The sequence below is a fragment of the Channa argus genome, chromosome 18, assembly GCF_033026475.1.
Source record: "Channa argus isolate prfri chromosome 18, Channa argus male v1.0, whole genome shotgun sequence".
In the NCBI taxonomy this organism is placed as follows: domain Eukaryota; kingdom Metazoa; phylum Chordata; class Actinopteri; order Anabantiformes; family Channidae; genus Channa; species Channa argus.
In genome coordinates, this window is record NC_090214.1 from 9760483 (window position 1) to 9775884 (window position 15402).

At 37.3% G+C, this 15402-nt stretch overlaps 1 protein-coding gene and 1 long non-coding RNA gene across 5 annotated transcripts; one reads left to right on the forward strand and one right to left on the reverse strand.

Annotated features, from left to right (window-relative positions):
- Positions 1-1050: 1050 nt before the first annotated feature.
- LOC137103845 (uncharacterized) lies at positions 1051-5594 on the reverse strand. 3 transcript variants are annotated; one of them, XR_010911608.1, is made up of 3 exons: positions 5495-5594; positions 1436-1525; positions 1051-1358 (listed from the first exon to the last, which is right to left on the reverse strand). It is a non-coding gene; the product is annotated as an uncharacterized lncRNA (long non-coding RNA). The 3 variants fall into 3 exon arrangements; XR_010911607.1 differs by lacking the exon at positions 5495-5594 and adding an exon at positions 4419-4532; XR_010911606.1 differs by lacking the exon at positions 5495-5594 and adding an exon at positions 1787-2361.
- Positions 2481-10628, forward strand: fbxw5 (F-box and WD repeat domain containing 5). 2 transcript variants are annotated; one of them, XM_067484557.1, is made up of 10 exons: positions 2481-2606; positions 4447-4642; positions 4752-4909; positions 5532-5715; positions 6283-6431; positions 6813-7142; positions 7239-7422; positions 7550-7697; positions 8528-8740; positions 9625-10628. In XM_067484557.1, exons 2-10 carry the CDS (start codon positions 4456-4458, stop codon positions 9905-9907), a joined length of 1836 nt encoding a protein of 611 aa, XP_067340658.1. In that variant the 5' UTR covers positions 2481-2606; positions 4447-4455; the 3' UTR covers positions 9908-10628. The 2 variants fall into 2 exon arrangements, with proteins under 2 accessions (XP_067340658.1, XP_067340659.1); XM_067484558.1 differs by lacking the exon at positions 9625-10628 and adding an exon at positions 9065-9603.
- The last annotated feature ends 4774 nt before the right edge of the window (positions 10629-15402 follow it).

The following is a 15402-nucleotide window of genomic DNA, read 5'->3' on the forward strand; positions in this document are numbered from 1 at the left end:
TAAAACCTTTAATGTTTAAAGCTGCTTGTCCTCCATTGTCATTGGGCTTTGTCAGTTTGAATGATTTTGTCCATACAAGATAAAGTAGCCGACAGTCAGTTGAAATATCCTTTCACAGTGCAACAGCTTCATTAAAGCTTAAAGCTCTGGGCAAATCTAGAAAGAACATTTTACATTTAATAATATCACCCAGTAATAATACATCTATAAATAAAAGCTTCACTTTTATTTAATGTCTCGGTGACTAATTAGTAGCCAACATATTAAACTCGTGACAGAATGAACACACACCTTGGCTCAATGTTTGGGTCTCTGACTAGAGTTAATGTGTTAGAACCTGAAGGGTTTGCTTGTTTTCTCTGTGTCTGTGCAGATTTCACTTTGGAAAGCTTTGGAAAAGATGAATTATTGCTGAACGGCACTAGACCTCAGACCTAGGGCTGAGGGAGACCCAGGCCACAGAGACTGTTAAAATTTCGTGTTGGGAGTCAGTCCAATGACCACACAGAGACACAACATAACAGAAACATCTATTTGAGTCAGTGTCTCATGCTCTAAGAGACAGGGGTCAAAGAGAGACAATTTGAACTTTTCCAGAATTTCTCTCATTTTGTAGTGTAATGATCATATCTTTTGATGTTTGATTGAGCTGTCAGATGGGCCAAAGACAATTTGAAATTTCTGTAGACAATATAGTTGCACTTGATTTTACTCTTGTCTGATTCATTCAGTGATTCAATATACAGCTTTTAAAGATAATGAAGAATTGGACAAGGTTTTATTATACAAAATGTCTGCCCACTCCATAAACCATAGTCTCATTTGCAGAGTTTCATATAGTTATCTACTGAATATAAACTTGTTTTGAAATAACCATTGTAATATCTTGTTAATTTAACTTTACTTCCAAGTGATTTGGTCCTGCAGTTATTTTGTCTACCACATGATGACGCCAGATACTCAGAAAAAGAGAGAAAAATATACTTCTGAAGATGTTGCATATATATGACAGAGACTGGGATGAATTCATCAATTTATTTGATTAACTGGATTTATATGCTGTGCTGATTTCACTGCACTTTATCATATGAATGATACATACATGTTATTTCTGAGCCACTGCTGCACTTGTCGGCTGTCAGACATTGTCCAACTTCCAACCAGGAGTTTACAGACAAGTCATCATTATAACAACTGCACAGCTACACACATCAACATGTTGGAAATGAATAAATATCACAGATAAATGATTGGTTGGATCAATGCGGGCATCTCTGTTATCCATTTCACTGGGTGCAGTTAGGGAGGATTTTGACTGGGTGGTGCTTCATCACTAGAGATGGTCCACACATTCTGTCCTATAATGTGGAAAAAAGAGAGCTGAGCTATCTGATTTATGTAGATAATTTTTTCAAAAAGCCCCCATTTAACACACCTTCATACTTGTATCGTCACCCTGCTGCTGGCTTGGCCTTGTTTGAGTAGCCACAGCAAGAAACTATCCAGTTAGCTGCATTGCACAGTGCTGATGGAAAACAAAACAGATGAGAATTTTCTTTAATTTGTTTACTAGTGGGTTATCAGTCATGCTGTTGTTTATTTTCTGCTGAGATAAAGCTGTAGCAGGTAACCTGATAACACCCCTATTGTGTGTAGCAGGCTATTCATTACTATTTCATCACAGTACCAGGAATAAGACTAAACAGATAACAATTTATAAATTCAGTTTACTGCCAAAATATATGCTTGCTATAAAGGTATGTAAAAAAAAAAGTTAAATACTTACCAGAGAATATTAGTCACAGCATAGTGCCAATTTGTTTTATTAAAGATCAGTCTTCTTGAAGACCTGCTCTAATTAGTGTAACGATGAGTGTGACACAACAAGCCAATGACACTGTGTTTATTAGTCACAGAGACACTGACACTGCATGATGCTCACTGTGGGGTTAGTGTACCGAGATCTAAAAAATAGTACTGTGTTTTTCCTTAATTTTTCCATTGCATGCTTACTTTATGGGCATCAAAAAGGTGACCCAACTGACTTTCACCTATACTGACAGAAAGTAAAACCAGAACAGTGTCTAAAAACAGGGAAATACATTTTAATACACTTTTATATAGATGCAAAAAACTTATAGAAATAATTGTGATGATAACTATAATATCAGTTGCAGTTAAAGGTTCGTACATTCTTGTAAGAACAAATACAAATACTGTGCTTTTGTATCGTTTTGAGGGACTCTACTTCAGGAATTCCATTGTATGCTACTTTATAGTTTATCATACTATTTTTTAAAAAAATGCAGATAAATATTTTATTAAATTTGTTGTCAACAAATGGCGATGTGTTTATTAAGTTACCCCGCAATAAATGAAACATAAGTGACTCTGACTGGTCTGTGGCAGTGGAGTAAGCTGTAGTGCACCGTGTGTATCTGTTAATCCTCAATAGATTAAGTGGACCTTGCTGTAGCGAGAATCATTCTGCCATCTGTTAGTCGGGTCTTGTTCATCGCTGCTGCTCGAGGATTGTTGTCATTTTCTGTGGCTAGCCATAAGCATAAGCTAGCAGTTTGACTTTCTCTAAAACTTTGATCCAGCAGGTGGGTCACAGTTTATGTCAGCTATTTTGTACAGAACTGCGTTGATTAACTTATGCAACGAAATCACTGATGTACAAAATCAACCGATAGTTGCATAATTTACGTGCGGATAAAGGTAGTGAAAAGTTGACAACAAATGTCGGCTAACAGCTACCTGGTTAGTTAACAAGTCAGCTAGCTTAATGTTAGCTTAATAGACATCTGTGGCTAGCACAACGTTAGCTGTAAATCTAGCCTATATCTGGTTCTGATCAGGAAACAGATAAAAAAGCCTGCTGGTAATTGGATATTTAGCTTGTTGAGGTTTTCTAAATCGGAGGAAAGACTAGGCAGTTTGTATTCAATGTAAACATTTAACTTGTGTTGACGCTCAGGGATAAAAATGTCCATGTTAGGTCGTCTTCAACGACTTGGTTCAAGCAAAAATAGATACAAAATGCCTATAGCTATAAACAGGTGGTTAGAGGAACTAAAACTTTTTTGAGTTCTCATTGCATTTCTGGTATTAAGTGTTTATGGTGCATTTTAGGAAATGCCACGCTAACGTCTGTGTGCAGCGACTCTGCAGCATTAACTTAAAGATTATTTTATGTCATAACTGAAAGAAATCTAAGTTACAGCCCTGAATATTACTGTCCACACTTAAGGACTTGGCTGACATACCTGCTAATATAAATTATATTTACAACGAGAAGCTCTGACAGCTGGATCCCAGACTGCTGTGACACGTATACCGAGCTGTCAGTCTCTGATGTGTCCCATTGTAAACGTAAACCTCAAGTAAATGAAGGGGTGAACATATCCAGGAAAAATGTATTCCATGCCCCCAAGTTTTAAAATTGATTGTATAAGATATTTGGTAACTAATGTTGAGCTGCAATGATTAATTTTCTTAATTGCGTGTTCTGATTGATGTGTTCATTTATTTTTAAAGCAAAAATACTAAATGTCACATTTGAAGTTAAGATGGATTATTAATAATTATTAATATTAATCAGATCAGATTAGAAAAAAACAAACAGATGCTCTGTTTTCATGTTGAGAGATTTTGCCTTAGTTGTCATGGTGATACCTTGTGGGCTGACACCAGTGGAGGTAATCGACTTTGTAATTAATATTAATATTAATAATGGCAAGACTTTACTTGTTTAAACATGACATAGCCATTTCCCCAATATTTAACATTTCATAGATTAAAGGAGTAAATAAATATTCAAATTATGACCAGATTAGTTGAAGATGGAAGTAATTATTAGAAATGAATTATCGGCATCAGTAGTGCTCTTTTGTTTGATGCAGTTAATGAGCAGTGTGACCAAGGCAAATATCTGTGTCACAAACACAAATTACACATTAAGCATAATTTCAAAATGCTATGCTATTAGTGTCAAGCCACAGTAAATATAATGCAAGAGCCATTAAGCCCACATGTTATTTTACTATTATACAGTCTGTTTCTGTCTGGGATGTAGGTTTAATATTATAAGACTTTTTTTTTGTGTAGAGCCAATTTAGTATCTGAAATAAAAGAAAACATTTTAAACTTTCATTAGTATATTTTATTCAGTTTTTTTGCAAAATTAGTACATTATATGCCTTCATAGTCTCAGGTTAGAGTTGAGGTAATGTACTCAAAATGTACATATCTGTATTGATAGTTAATTAGTTGCCTGCTAATTAATCAAACTATTTTGACAACTGCAAAAAATGCAATCATAAGTTAGGTCCAGATTTACAGTCATGAGATTTTTCTGACTAGTATTATGTGAATGTAACATTGTTCATTTGCTTTCAAAACTCACACACATGTACCTGATGTGTGTTTTTGTGTTCAACACAGGATGTAAGGATGGAGTATGGCCAAATTCTGCCGGACAGCCTGGTGTTGGAGATCTTCCTGCGCCTGCCCCATGACGCTGTGCTTAGAGCCGGTCTAACCTGCAAACAGTGGCTGGCTGTCTCCAGAGATGAGTTCCTGTGGAGAGAGCTGTTCTACAGCTATTACCGGATCCCCCGCTCTGTACCCCGACACCCTGGTATAAATTATACCATTTAGTTTTTACAATTATTTATTTTAGAAATGCACTATTTATAGGTTATTAGGCCAGTTGCCATTTTATTCACACCAGCTTTATTTTTGTGCAGCGGCTGTGTCATGGTACAGAGAGTTCAAGCGTCTTTTTGATTGTATCCCGTGTGTGGAGGTTCAGACCCTGAGAGAGCACAGCGACCAAGTCCTTCACCTGGCTTTCTCTCACAGGGGTCACAGATTTTCCTCCTGCTCCAAAGACTGCACTGTTAAGGTAAGCATTAACCCACAACGGAAGAAACTTTTATCTTGGATCTTATTTTTTGCTTCATGACAGGTGATTTTAGAATATTTAGTAGTGTATAGGACTTTTCATTTTTCTAGGTAGGTCCCACACTAAAGTACTCACTTCAGGGCCAAAGCAAGGTATAACAAGCAAACTTAAAAACATTTCTTTTTAGCACAATGGTCTCGTTAGAGTCAAAAACCTTACTTCATGGTGACATTGAAAGTAATGGTAACATTTTATCTAGAGAACATTTGTAGTACCTATCTTGCTTTAGGCAGTAAACCCTTGTAGCATGCAGGTGTAATGTTAATAATAAGTCCTGGGCTCCTGTGTCTTCTTGTGCATTTCTATGTATTTCGTTTTTTTTTAGCAAACTTGGTCTTTGTTGATTCTGACAGGAGGGATTTTCTCTTTCTCCCTGGCCAATAAATAGATCTAATGTGAAATTTATCTTGAATCCTTTAGTCATCAGAACAGCCCAATTCTTATTTTCAGCAGTTTTCAGATCAGTTTCATGCTTCATTAGTACCAAACCACCAGCAGATGTTATTTACCTTATCATTTACTCACCTATTTTCAAATCTGTCTACTGCCTGTTAACGTGCAGCTGTGGGACACAGAGCGACCAGATGGTAACATCTCATTGGTGCACAGCTCGAGCATGAGGCAGTTCAACTGGGGCTACACCCAGTTCTCCCAGTTCAATGCTGATGACAGTCTGCTGCTCGTGTCTGGTGTTTACCTGGGCCCACACCACTCCTCTTCTGGAGAAATTGCTGTAATTAGTCTGGGTAAGAACCGAAAAAGAAATTACCTAAGAGTCATATATCATAATTTTCTCTTGAAGATGAGTAATATCTAGTGTTCCCATCAATATTGTGTTTATCATTGATTTTGTTTTTCCTTCCACTTGCAAGGGTGTTATTACCGTATTATAGACAAGAAGCGGACACGATTTAACTTTATTGTGGGTTAATACAGAAAGTTGTGATTAAGGCTCTAATGTGCTAAACAGCATTTAGCCCTTTTTAGACGTGAAAGTCCTCGCTCACCCACAGTATGCTACTACTGGTATAAAGCATGTTTCTATAATGGCTTTTGCTTGTAGAATAAAATACAGAGTATACCAGATACATCACTTTTTTGTGAGAGAACACACTCTTAAATGGTTTCAATGCTTATTCACTACAATATGAAATTCTCTGAGCCTCAATACATTGTAGAAACTTACTTTTAACAATTTGTTCAACATCTTTGTTTATTACATGTGAAAGAAATATTTAGCTTTGTTTCATGGCAGCTATTTACCAAAGTACCTGGTGCTCTCTGTCTCCCCCTCTATCTATTCACCATCACAGAAAATTACACCCTTTTGTCACGGGTGAGGAATAAGCCGTATGATGTGTTTGGTTGCTGGCTGAATGAGACACACTTGATTTCTGGGAACCTGCACTGGATCGGCAACATGACTTCCTGCTCTGTGCTCTGGCTCAATAAAGCTTTCCAGGTGAGACCCAATGCCGCAGCTAATAATTTTCATTCTTGTATTGCGACGTAGAAGTATCTCTGACCAGCTCTTTTACAGTTTTTTAAGTAGCATATATATACATATGTTTCTGTGATCCATAGTTGGTTTGGAACCACGATATTTGAGGCTATGATAAAAATGTTTATACAATCAAACATATAGTTAATTTGTTAGGTATTTAGCTAATTAGGTTACCATAGAAGCTCAGGTGTGACTGTGCACTAGTATGGAAGTGTTTAAATGTGAGATCATAAATTTCCAGAATACATTTTCTGAATAAAAGAAAATGTGAAGTGAAAACAAGAAAATTCCACATCTCCTAAAAGTTTTCCTTTTTATGTTTTTGTTTTTTTGCAACAGGACATCGAATCAGAGAATGTCAATGTTGTCAAGCGCCTTTTCAAGATTCAGAACATAAACGCCAGCACCATTCGCACTGTGATGGTGGCCCACTGCCGTCGACATGACAACCCAGACTTGCTGCTAGACTATGAGGCTCAATCTCAAGCTCAAAGGCAAAAAGGGCAGCATCAGCATCAGCCCCTCCTCTTTGACCTGGGAACTTCAGGCAGTGAGGACGATGAGGAGGAGGAGGAGGAAGAGGAGTGTCAAAGAAAAGTGAGGTACTGTGGACTTCCCACTGCCCGCCTCACCCAACCCACCATCTCTGGTCTGGATCACGTCATACGGGTGAGCTATGTGTAAACGTCATCGTTTAGATGCTTTTTTGAACTAATGCGGTTTACTCATTTGCCATGTTTTTGCTTTTCTTTTTTTCTATGACAGAGTCGTGAAAATGTTGGACCCAGGGAACTTGAGATTGAGACCCACGTGGCCCGAATTATAGGCAGAGCCCACACTAAGGCGTCTGACTCTAGCCTCATTGAGCCTTCATCGTGCGGGGAGGGAGAAGACAAGACCTATTTACTCTTCACAACTGGCAGCCTAACGTACTCCCCTCACCAAATTGGTATGAAGGTTTCCATACCCAGCCTTTCAGCTATGATGCAACAAATTTATCAGACTTTGTGTACGAAAAATGACGCACGGTGCTATCAGACATCTCCTCTCACATGGTAGTTTGTCTTCCTTTCCAGGTATTAAGCGGATCAAGCCTGATCAAATGACAACTTGTGGTCCTGTCCTCGGTGAAGAGCGGAGTTCAGATGAGTTTTTTGATTCCCTGGACCATGTCATTGACATCCACGGTCACATTATTGGTATGGGCCTTTCTCCAGACCACAGGTAAGGTAATCAATGTTGAATTTGGTATGCAGTAAACTCTGAAATAAACAATATGGCCTCCTTTTGCACTAAAATCAAAGTGTTATGTAGCTGCAGATCAGATCTGCACAACGTTCAGGAGGAATCTTTGACCATTTTCTTTTATAGAACTGCTTCACATCAGCCATATTTTTGGAGGCTTGGTGTAAACGAACCTCTTGAGGGCTTTTCACATTTCTACATTTTCTGTTAAGGTCTGGGGCAGCTTGAGATGTTAATGGCTTGGGCTTTGTTTTTGTTTTTTAACCATCCTTTGTTTTGCCTTGGGAGTTAACTTAGATGGATGTGTACTTCAAGGGACAATAGCCAAACGACTGAATCATCTTTATTTATCGAAAGTTTGTCTTAACTGTGGACTGGTGAAAATCTACACTCTCTATAATAACTTTGTAACCATTTCCAGCTTTAATCCTGATCCTGTACAAAGAAATTTATGAAAAGTGTTCCACTTTAGTGACAGCAGTTAGAAGAAGTAATTTTTCATTTTAACATGACAATGCCCCTGTGCAAGGAAGCAAATCCCTGCAATCAGGTCCACAGTGTTGTGGCAAAACTTAACTAAATAGTCCTGGTGAAGGTGTTCAACGTTGACATATTTAATGTAATTTTCATTTCTCCATATGGTTTTTTGTACACAGTGTAGAATCGCACTATGTTTACACCAAACGTATAGAACCTAAAATGTGTTGTGAATAATAATACTGTCTCCGTACAAAAAAGGCTAAATTTGTATCTGTGCTGCATATTAACATCATACGTCTTTTTAATCTTACTTTTCTATCATTGATCAGGTACCTTTATGTGAACAGCCGGGCTTGGCCAGCCGGATGTGTGATTTCTGACCCCATGTCTCCACCTCCCATTGCGGAGGAGATAGACCTGCATGTCATCGATTTGAAGAATTTAAGGGAAGAAAGAAGAAGTCTTCGTGCTCACCGAGCCTTCACGCCTAATGACGAGTGCTTCTTTATTTTCCTTGATGTCAGCAGAGACTTTGTTGCAAGGTGGGTGACAGAGTGTATACTTTCCAAAAAACTATTTATCTTGTAGGCGCAGCTTTCGCACATACAGCCTTTACCATCAATCTGCCTGTACTTTACTTTTCTGAATAGAGAAGTGATACTGTAATTTGACTTCTCGTGACATGTTATCATCTCTTTTTTCATGCTCAAGGAGCAATTTAGTGTTTTTATTTTTAGCAGATGAGGAATTAAGTGATTCTGATGTTTTAGTGTGAATATTCATGTGGTTGTAAAAACACATGTAAATGATAAAAGCGACTATCTGTACTGGAATAATCTTGTGAATTTGTTTACATCATGTTGCAGAATCTATCTCTGAAAGTACCGACACTTACAAGATATGAGTGAGTGAGAAGATGCACTTGCAATATCTAAATTTAAGTTTCATTTTGCATATATTCAGTAAGCACCTTTCTTTCTCGGGCTGCACTGGCTGACACATTGCAGGACACACGGCTCTGTAGACGTCACTGCCTAAATCTAAAAGTACAACTTCGGATTTTGAAATGCATTTGAAAAAACTCTAGATGTTTTATCTGTGTACTTGATCATTCAGCAAGGGAGCAACACAAATTTGGCTATGGTACAGCTGAACAGCCAGTTGTCCAAATACTTTGTGTTTGTGTATGAAAGGGTGGCACTTCTTTCACAAGTTTTTTTTTGACCAAACCCATAAATTAAAACTGACAGTTACTTAAAGCATGGGTTTTTTTTTAATCCAGTGGGGTAGAGCACAGGAAGAAAATTATGAAAATGATATGACTACTTGACCTAATGACAGACCGAGGCAAATGCTTTAACCAAAAAGTTGAAATGGTTTTACTGTAAAGTTTTACCATCTTACCTCTCCACTCCTCTACCTGTAGTGGGGCAGAGGACAAGCATGGCTACATCTGGGATCGTCACTACAACATCTGTCTAGCACGTCTGGCACATGATGACGTGGTGAACTCAGTGGCTTTCAGCCCTGCTGACCAGGAGCTGCTGCTCTCTGCTAGTGATGACTCTACCATTAAGGTGTGGCGTTCGCCACGTATGGTCAGCCTAGCACAGGCCCCGGCACGGGCGGCAAGGCCACGCAAACTCTCTTCCTGGCTCAGCCGCAACAAGAACCCAATGTCTGCCAACAATGCCTGTGGAAAACTATGAGCCAGGTTGGAAACAGTTATACAGTCGGACGTATTGGGAAGGGGAAAGTTTAACCTTTTACCTCTGGTGTGAAAATATATATATACTGAAGAGATCTGATGTTAGACACAAGGGAGCACTGTTTCACAAGCAAAGGGCAGAAACCAACACAGACTGTGTTCTCACAGATAGATAGTGTAGAGCTGACACTTCCTTGCACAAGACAGAATATGCTATTTGTTTTTATTTGTATTGTTATGTCTGAGAAGGTCAGACAAAGGACTCCTGGACCTGATATGTAACCACAAAGCATGTATACGTGCTGCAGAGAAGGCACCTCATGATCTTGGCTGTGTTGTTCTACTAATCAGAGGCAAAGCGCTGTAACTGAAAATGACTCCAGATTGTTTTTCCTTTTAGTGGATATATCCAATTGATTTCCTGTGCATACATTTTAGAGCATTCTAAAACCATATTTACCCCAAAGGTCAAAGGGTGTTTAGGTGCATTTAATGCAGACTGCCTTTTTTTGAACACCAGATATTATCAAGTCACTGTTCTGTTAGTAGCATCGTCGAGTAATTGAATATAGAAGATTTGTTAAGGAAGAGGTAGCATGAGGCATGACCTGTGCACAAACCATTTTGTGTAAGTAATTAGTGTTGGGCCTATATTATATAGAAATATTTTTTAACCTCTCAGTTCATCAGATTTACAAATCTAAACCCTTACTTTTTTTTTACTGAATCCAAAATTCCAATTATCGTGCAAGAGATACATGGATATATGCGCAACGTTCACCCTTTCTGAATACATAATTTTGATGTATCTCTGTTAAGTTTAGTGCTCTGTTATAGAGTTGGTACTGTGCTTGAGGTTACGTTTTCAAAGCAAGAAAGCATTTTTTTTACTATTACCAGCCAACCATCCTGCATAATTTATGTGTGTATAATAAATACTGTTTGTGTTACCCTACTAATATGTACTTTATATTCCCTTTAGCATGCACACTGAGGGAGTCTAATTGTATTTAAACAGTTTAAAGCCAAGTCAGCAAGATTTGTTACTTTGATGCGATTTGGCTTCCCCTTACCATTGCTAATGTGACTCACTTTTATACAACTGTCACTCTTCTCATGGTCAGTGGTTCATGTGCATTTGTAAACAAGCTGAAGTTGACACTGAACCAGCAAGGAAAGCATCACAAGCCAAAGAATGATGCCAATTGACATGTTACAATAATTTTACAGGATTTTAATGACTTTAATGATATGCATAGTTGTTTTTATTGCGTCATCAACGACTGACATTGACAGCAATGGGGACATTATTTAGGATCTTTGCTACATTTACTATACCTCTGTCTACATGTGTGGATAATAATAATTATAATAATAAACTAAAACTTCACTAACAGCAGCACATCAAAGAAACACAACGACACAAAAGACAACAAGCCACCAAATAAGTTATTACTTACTGGTCCAACCAAAAGAATGCCATTTGGGTGTTTGTCTTTTATCCTTGTAAGCATCTAGCTCGTGCCGACAAGTAAAGGCCAGTGCGTAAATTACAATGTGCTTCCTCGTTTTCTTGTCCTTGCTACCATATATGTGGCTTTTTGCTTCATTTGTTATCTGTAGCCGTGCCAAGACAGCTAATGGATTCTCGAATACGTATCTGAGAATTTGGATCCACTGTTACGCTGAGAAAGAAGCTATTCACGATATGACAAGTTTGTGTACCATCAAAAGGCTTTTAAAGTGATTATTCTAATGTAAAAATGTTCAATATTGGGGCTTTAATTTAAAAAGAAATTATAATAAAGAAATACAGTCAGTAAATTTGCTGTTTTATTAAAGTTGTAGTTCTGTTAAAAGAACAGTTTGTAATTTATTACGTTTAATGTATTTTATTTGAACAATAACAGTAAAGAACATCAACAAGTAGATTATCTTATACCTGTCAAGTTACACTAATACCAGTTAATTATTTTGAGATATGTGTGTAGTGCAACCTAAATGTACCATAATATATATTGGCTAACATTGGAATTATATTATAATTTTAATTTTTAAAAAAACTAAAGAAAAGCTAATATTGCACAGTGACATAAAATGCTCTTGACTTCCAGTCATACTCGTAGTCCTCTGCAACGTCCTTTACTTGCATCATTCAAGGACCAGTGTAAAGAAAAAAAGTAACACACAGCCTTTGGATTTGTTTTCAGTCACAGATTAACTGGCATGAAGTTCAGGTACTTTACCTAAAAGCTATTTGTTATCATGAAGACTTTAACTGATGAAAAACCATACAACTATTGAAACATCTCACTACTTTACCAAAGTGAATTGACTGAAAACTCCCTGAATTCCCTTTGTCTGTTGACTTTGGCCACTGTCTTGTCTGAGCAGTATTTTCCATGATTTGAAATATGTGTAATATGCCATGACATTTTTCCTTTGTTTTCTTTGACAACTCTGTTAACTGCTATTGTTTCTGTACCTTCATCCTTTTAATCATCTATAGTCACCCTAAATAAAAAGCATGCCCTCAAAGGTCAGAAGTCTGAATGAGTGTCAGATCAATTGTCTTTTCTAGTAGAAAACAGTTTTGTTTGTTTTTTAAATTTAAGGTTTTGAAGAGTGTTTTTATGGAAAGTTTAACGTAACAAAGGTCTAAAAAACTGTGATCTTTTTGACTTTCAAAAATAAAAGCAACAAAAGGCAGCTTTGAGTCTAGACCTGCATCTAACAAAGGTGTTAAACACAAACACTGTCCCTAACAAAGGACTGTTGGGGACAGTGTTTGTGTGTAATACACACACAAACATAAACATCACAAAACCTATTTAATGTTGGTACATAAGGCTAAAAAAGTCACCTTGAAAGTCACTATTGGTACAGTCCTAACAGTTGTTGTAATGTTGTAAATGTTGGCAGAAATTAGCTGTCTCGGCCTTAAATTTGAATTTTTTCTATTGTAATAAGGTCTGGATGGCAATAAAGATATCTTTAGTGCCTTACTAGGAACTTCTCCTTTTCTGTGAATGAATAAATACAGGATGTTTTGAAGACAAGTACACACCTCACCACAGACCCACACAGTTTTCTAGGCAGCATGAATAAAATAAGAATAAATATAAAATGAGAGACATTGAGAGTATTGTTCTTTCAATTTGACTGTCTTATTACCTGAAAAGCTACATTGTGATGTGTGATAAACTTGACTGATGAACTACAATCAATAAATCTTTGGACTAAACATTTTCGCAGTTGTGTGGGCACAAGTACGCAAACTGATTAAGGGTTTTGTTTTTTTTTTAATTTCCATCCATGCTGATTTATTTCCTTTTATGCTGAATTGTGGAAGTGGAAATACGGCTCCTACACATGTGCTCATTGCCAATTGAATTTGTTAAATTTTTATATATTTTTTTTTAATTTTGAGTTTTTACTTTAAATAATAAATGATCAACAAAAGGGACAAACACTGAGACTTATTTCTAAAGGTTTCACAACCTTTAGACCTTTAGTTTTGGCCCACTCTTACTGATCAAGTGACAAGAGGCTCAAATTGATCATCAAAGCAATTACTGATTATTATTTATTATTTTGTTTTTATCAGCTGTTCAAGCTCTAGGGTTTAGACAAACTGAATTGCAGTTCATCCTAGAACACATGAATGTCAACTTCGATTTAAATTAATTTAGCTTTATTTATATAGCACCAATTCACAACAAAGTAATCTCAAGGAACTTTACATTAGTCTATAAAAATATAAATGGAGAAAATCCAACAATTCGCCCTTGAACAAGCCCTGTGCAACAGTGGAGAGGAAAAACTCCTTTTAACGCAAGAAATCTCCAGCAGAACCAGGCTCAGGGTGGACGGTCATCTGCCTTGACTGGTTGGGGTGAGTGACAAGTGGAGAGAGAAAAGAAGAGAGCAACAAAAAGCAACAAAACGTCAGGCAGGTTGGTAGGACAAGTAGCTGCGCACTGGAAAATGCACAGCTCCAAAAAAACATTGGGTCTAATGGATTAAAGGAGGATGTATTTCCTATGATGGCTGAGGAAGTTCAACCTGCAGAAAAAAACATCATTGGTGCTCCCCAGCCCATGCTCCAAGACTTATCCACATTTATAGCCAGGAAGTGAGCAAAGAAAATGGCCCTGGTCATAACCTATTCCAGCTTTTCCCTTCTGGCAGGTGCTACAGAGCTCTGTCTGTCAAACCCCTCAGACACCAGAACAATTTCTTTCCTCAGTCCATTAAAATCATGAACTGCTGACCTTGTACCTAGTGCTGCATTGCTGCTGTCCATGCTGATCTGTACACACTGTACACACTAATACTCAACCACTACATCCCCACACAATGTCTAAACACACAATGCACTTTAAACACACAAGTAATTGTGTTGGAACTGCTGCAAACACTCCGGGTGGGTCAACCTTTTTTATGACACTTCTGTTGCCTGTTGCTATGCTACTTTTGTTTTCTTTGCTGTGTTAGTCTCGATCTTTGTAATGGTCACTGTTACATTGTCAGCAGTGTTACTCTTTGAAAGTGTCCTTGAGAGAAACCAAAGACCTAAGCAAATTCCTTGTATATGTATATTTGGTTTATAAAGCTAGTTCTGATTGAGATCCTCAGGAGAACATAAATTTCTCTCTCTAGGTTTATAGTAATCCATCCAAGAGTTGGTAGATGTGGATGTGAAAAATGTCTATTCAGCTGGGTTATTCTAAGCTTTCATGTCCTTATACTTATTTACAATGATTTTTATCGTGTGAGCAAGGTCTTATAGAAGCTCTTTACAAATAAGTTACCTCCATCTGTGAAGGATCCCCATGAAAACCTCTTTAGCAGTCTAGCTTGTCATACAAAAGCTGTGCCAAACTTCTGGCCTTTTTTCTACTTCTTCACAAGTTGGCGGATATTTATCATTAATCCGTATAAAAATGTCATGTGAGAAAATAGCTTTATCAACGAAAGAAATTCAGCTGTTTAATAATGTCTTCAATTTGTGAACAGGATCGAGCTGTTCTAACCATAAGTGTTCATTGGCCTGAGCCGGTTAGCTTTTACCACACCAAGCTTTTATCGAAACTTAGTCGTTTTTAAACACTTAGCAGGAGGCAATAACTGCTGTACGGGGGGTTTTGTGGTTATTACATTCTATGATGTACACAGAGTAAAGCACCACTCATTTTCATATTTAGTCACCATCTAGTTATAATCAGAAAGCTGCGGTTTCATTTTTACTGTGTGTCGTTGATTTGGTTAAGACGTTAATAATTCATTTAAAGTCACGGCTGTAATGCAATGATTAAAACCAACAGTTACCAATTTATTAAATGCCAGTTAACAAAACATATTTTAACTTATTACACTAGGGTGATGTGCGTGCAGTTATTTGGTTAGAAACAAAAATGGGACAAATAGAGATAGAAATATTGACCTAAATATAAGTACCAAATTGGTTACCATGGATCCCAATGGTGATGGGGG

Bases quoted from the DNA above. Each gene is read 5' to 3' on its own strand.
- fbxw5 (XM_067484557.1), top strand. From the start codon at position 4,456: ATGGAGTATGGCCAAATTCTGCCGGACAGCCTGGTGTTGGAGATCTTC. The intron at 5,716-6,282 runs GTAAGAACCGAA...TCACCATCACAG, and splicing joins AATTGCTGTAATTAGTCTGG to AAAATTACACCCTTTTGTCA. The intron at 7,143-7,238 runs GTGAGCTATGTG...TTTCTATGACAG, and splicing joins GTCTGGATCACGTCATACGG to AGTCGTGAAAATGTTGGACC.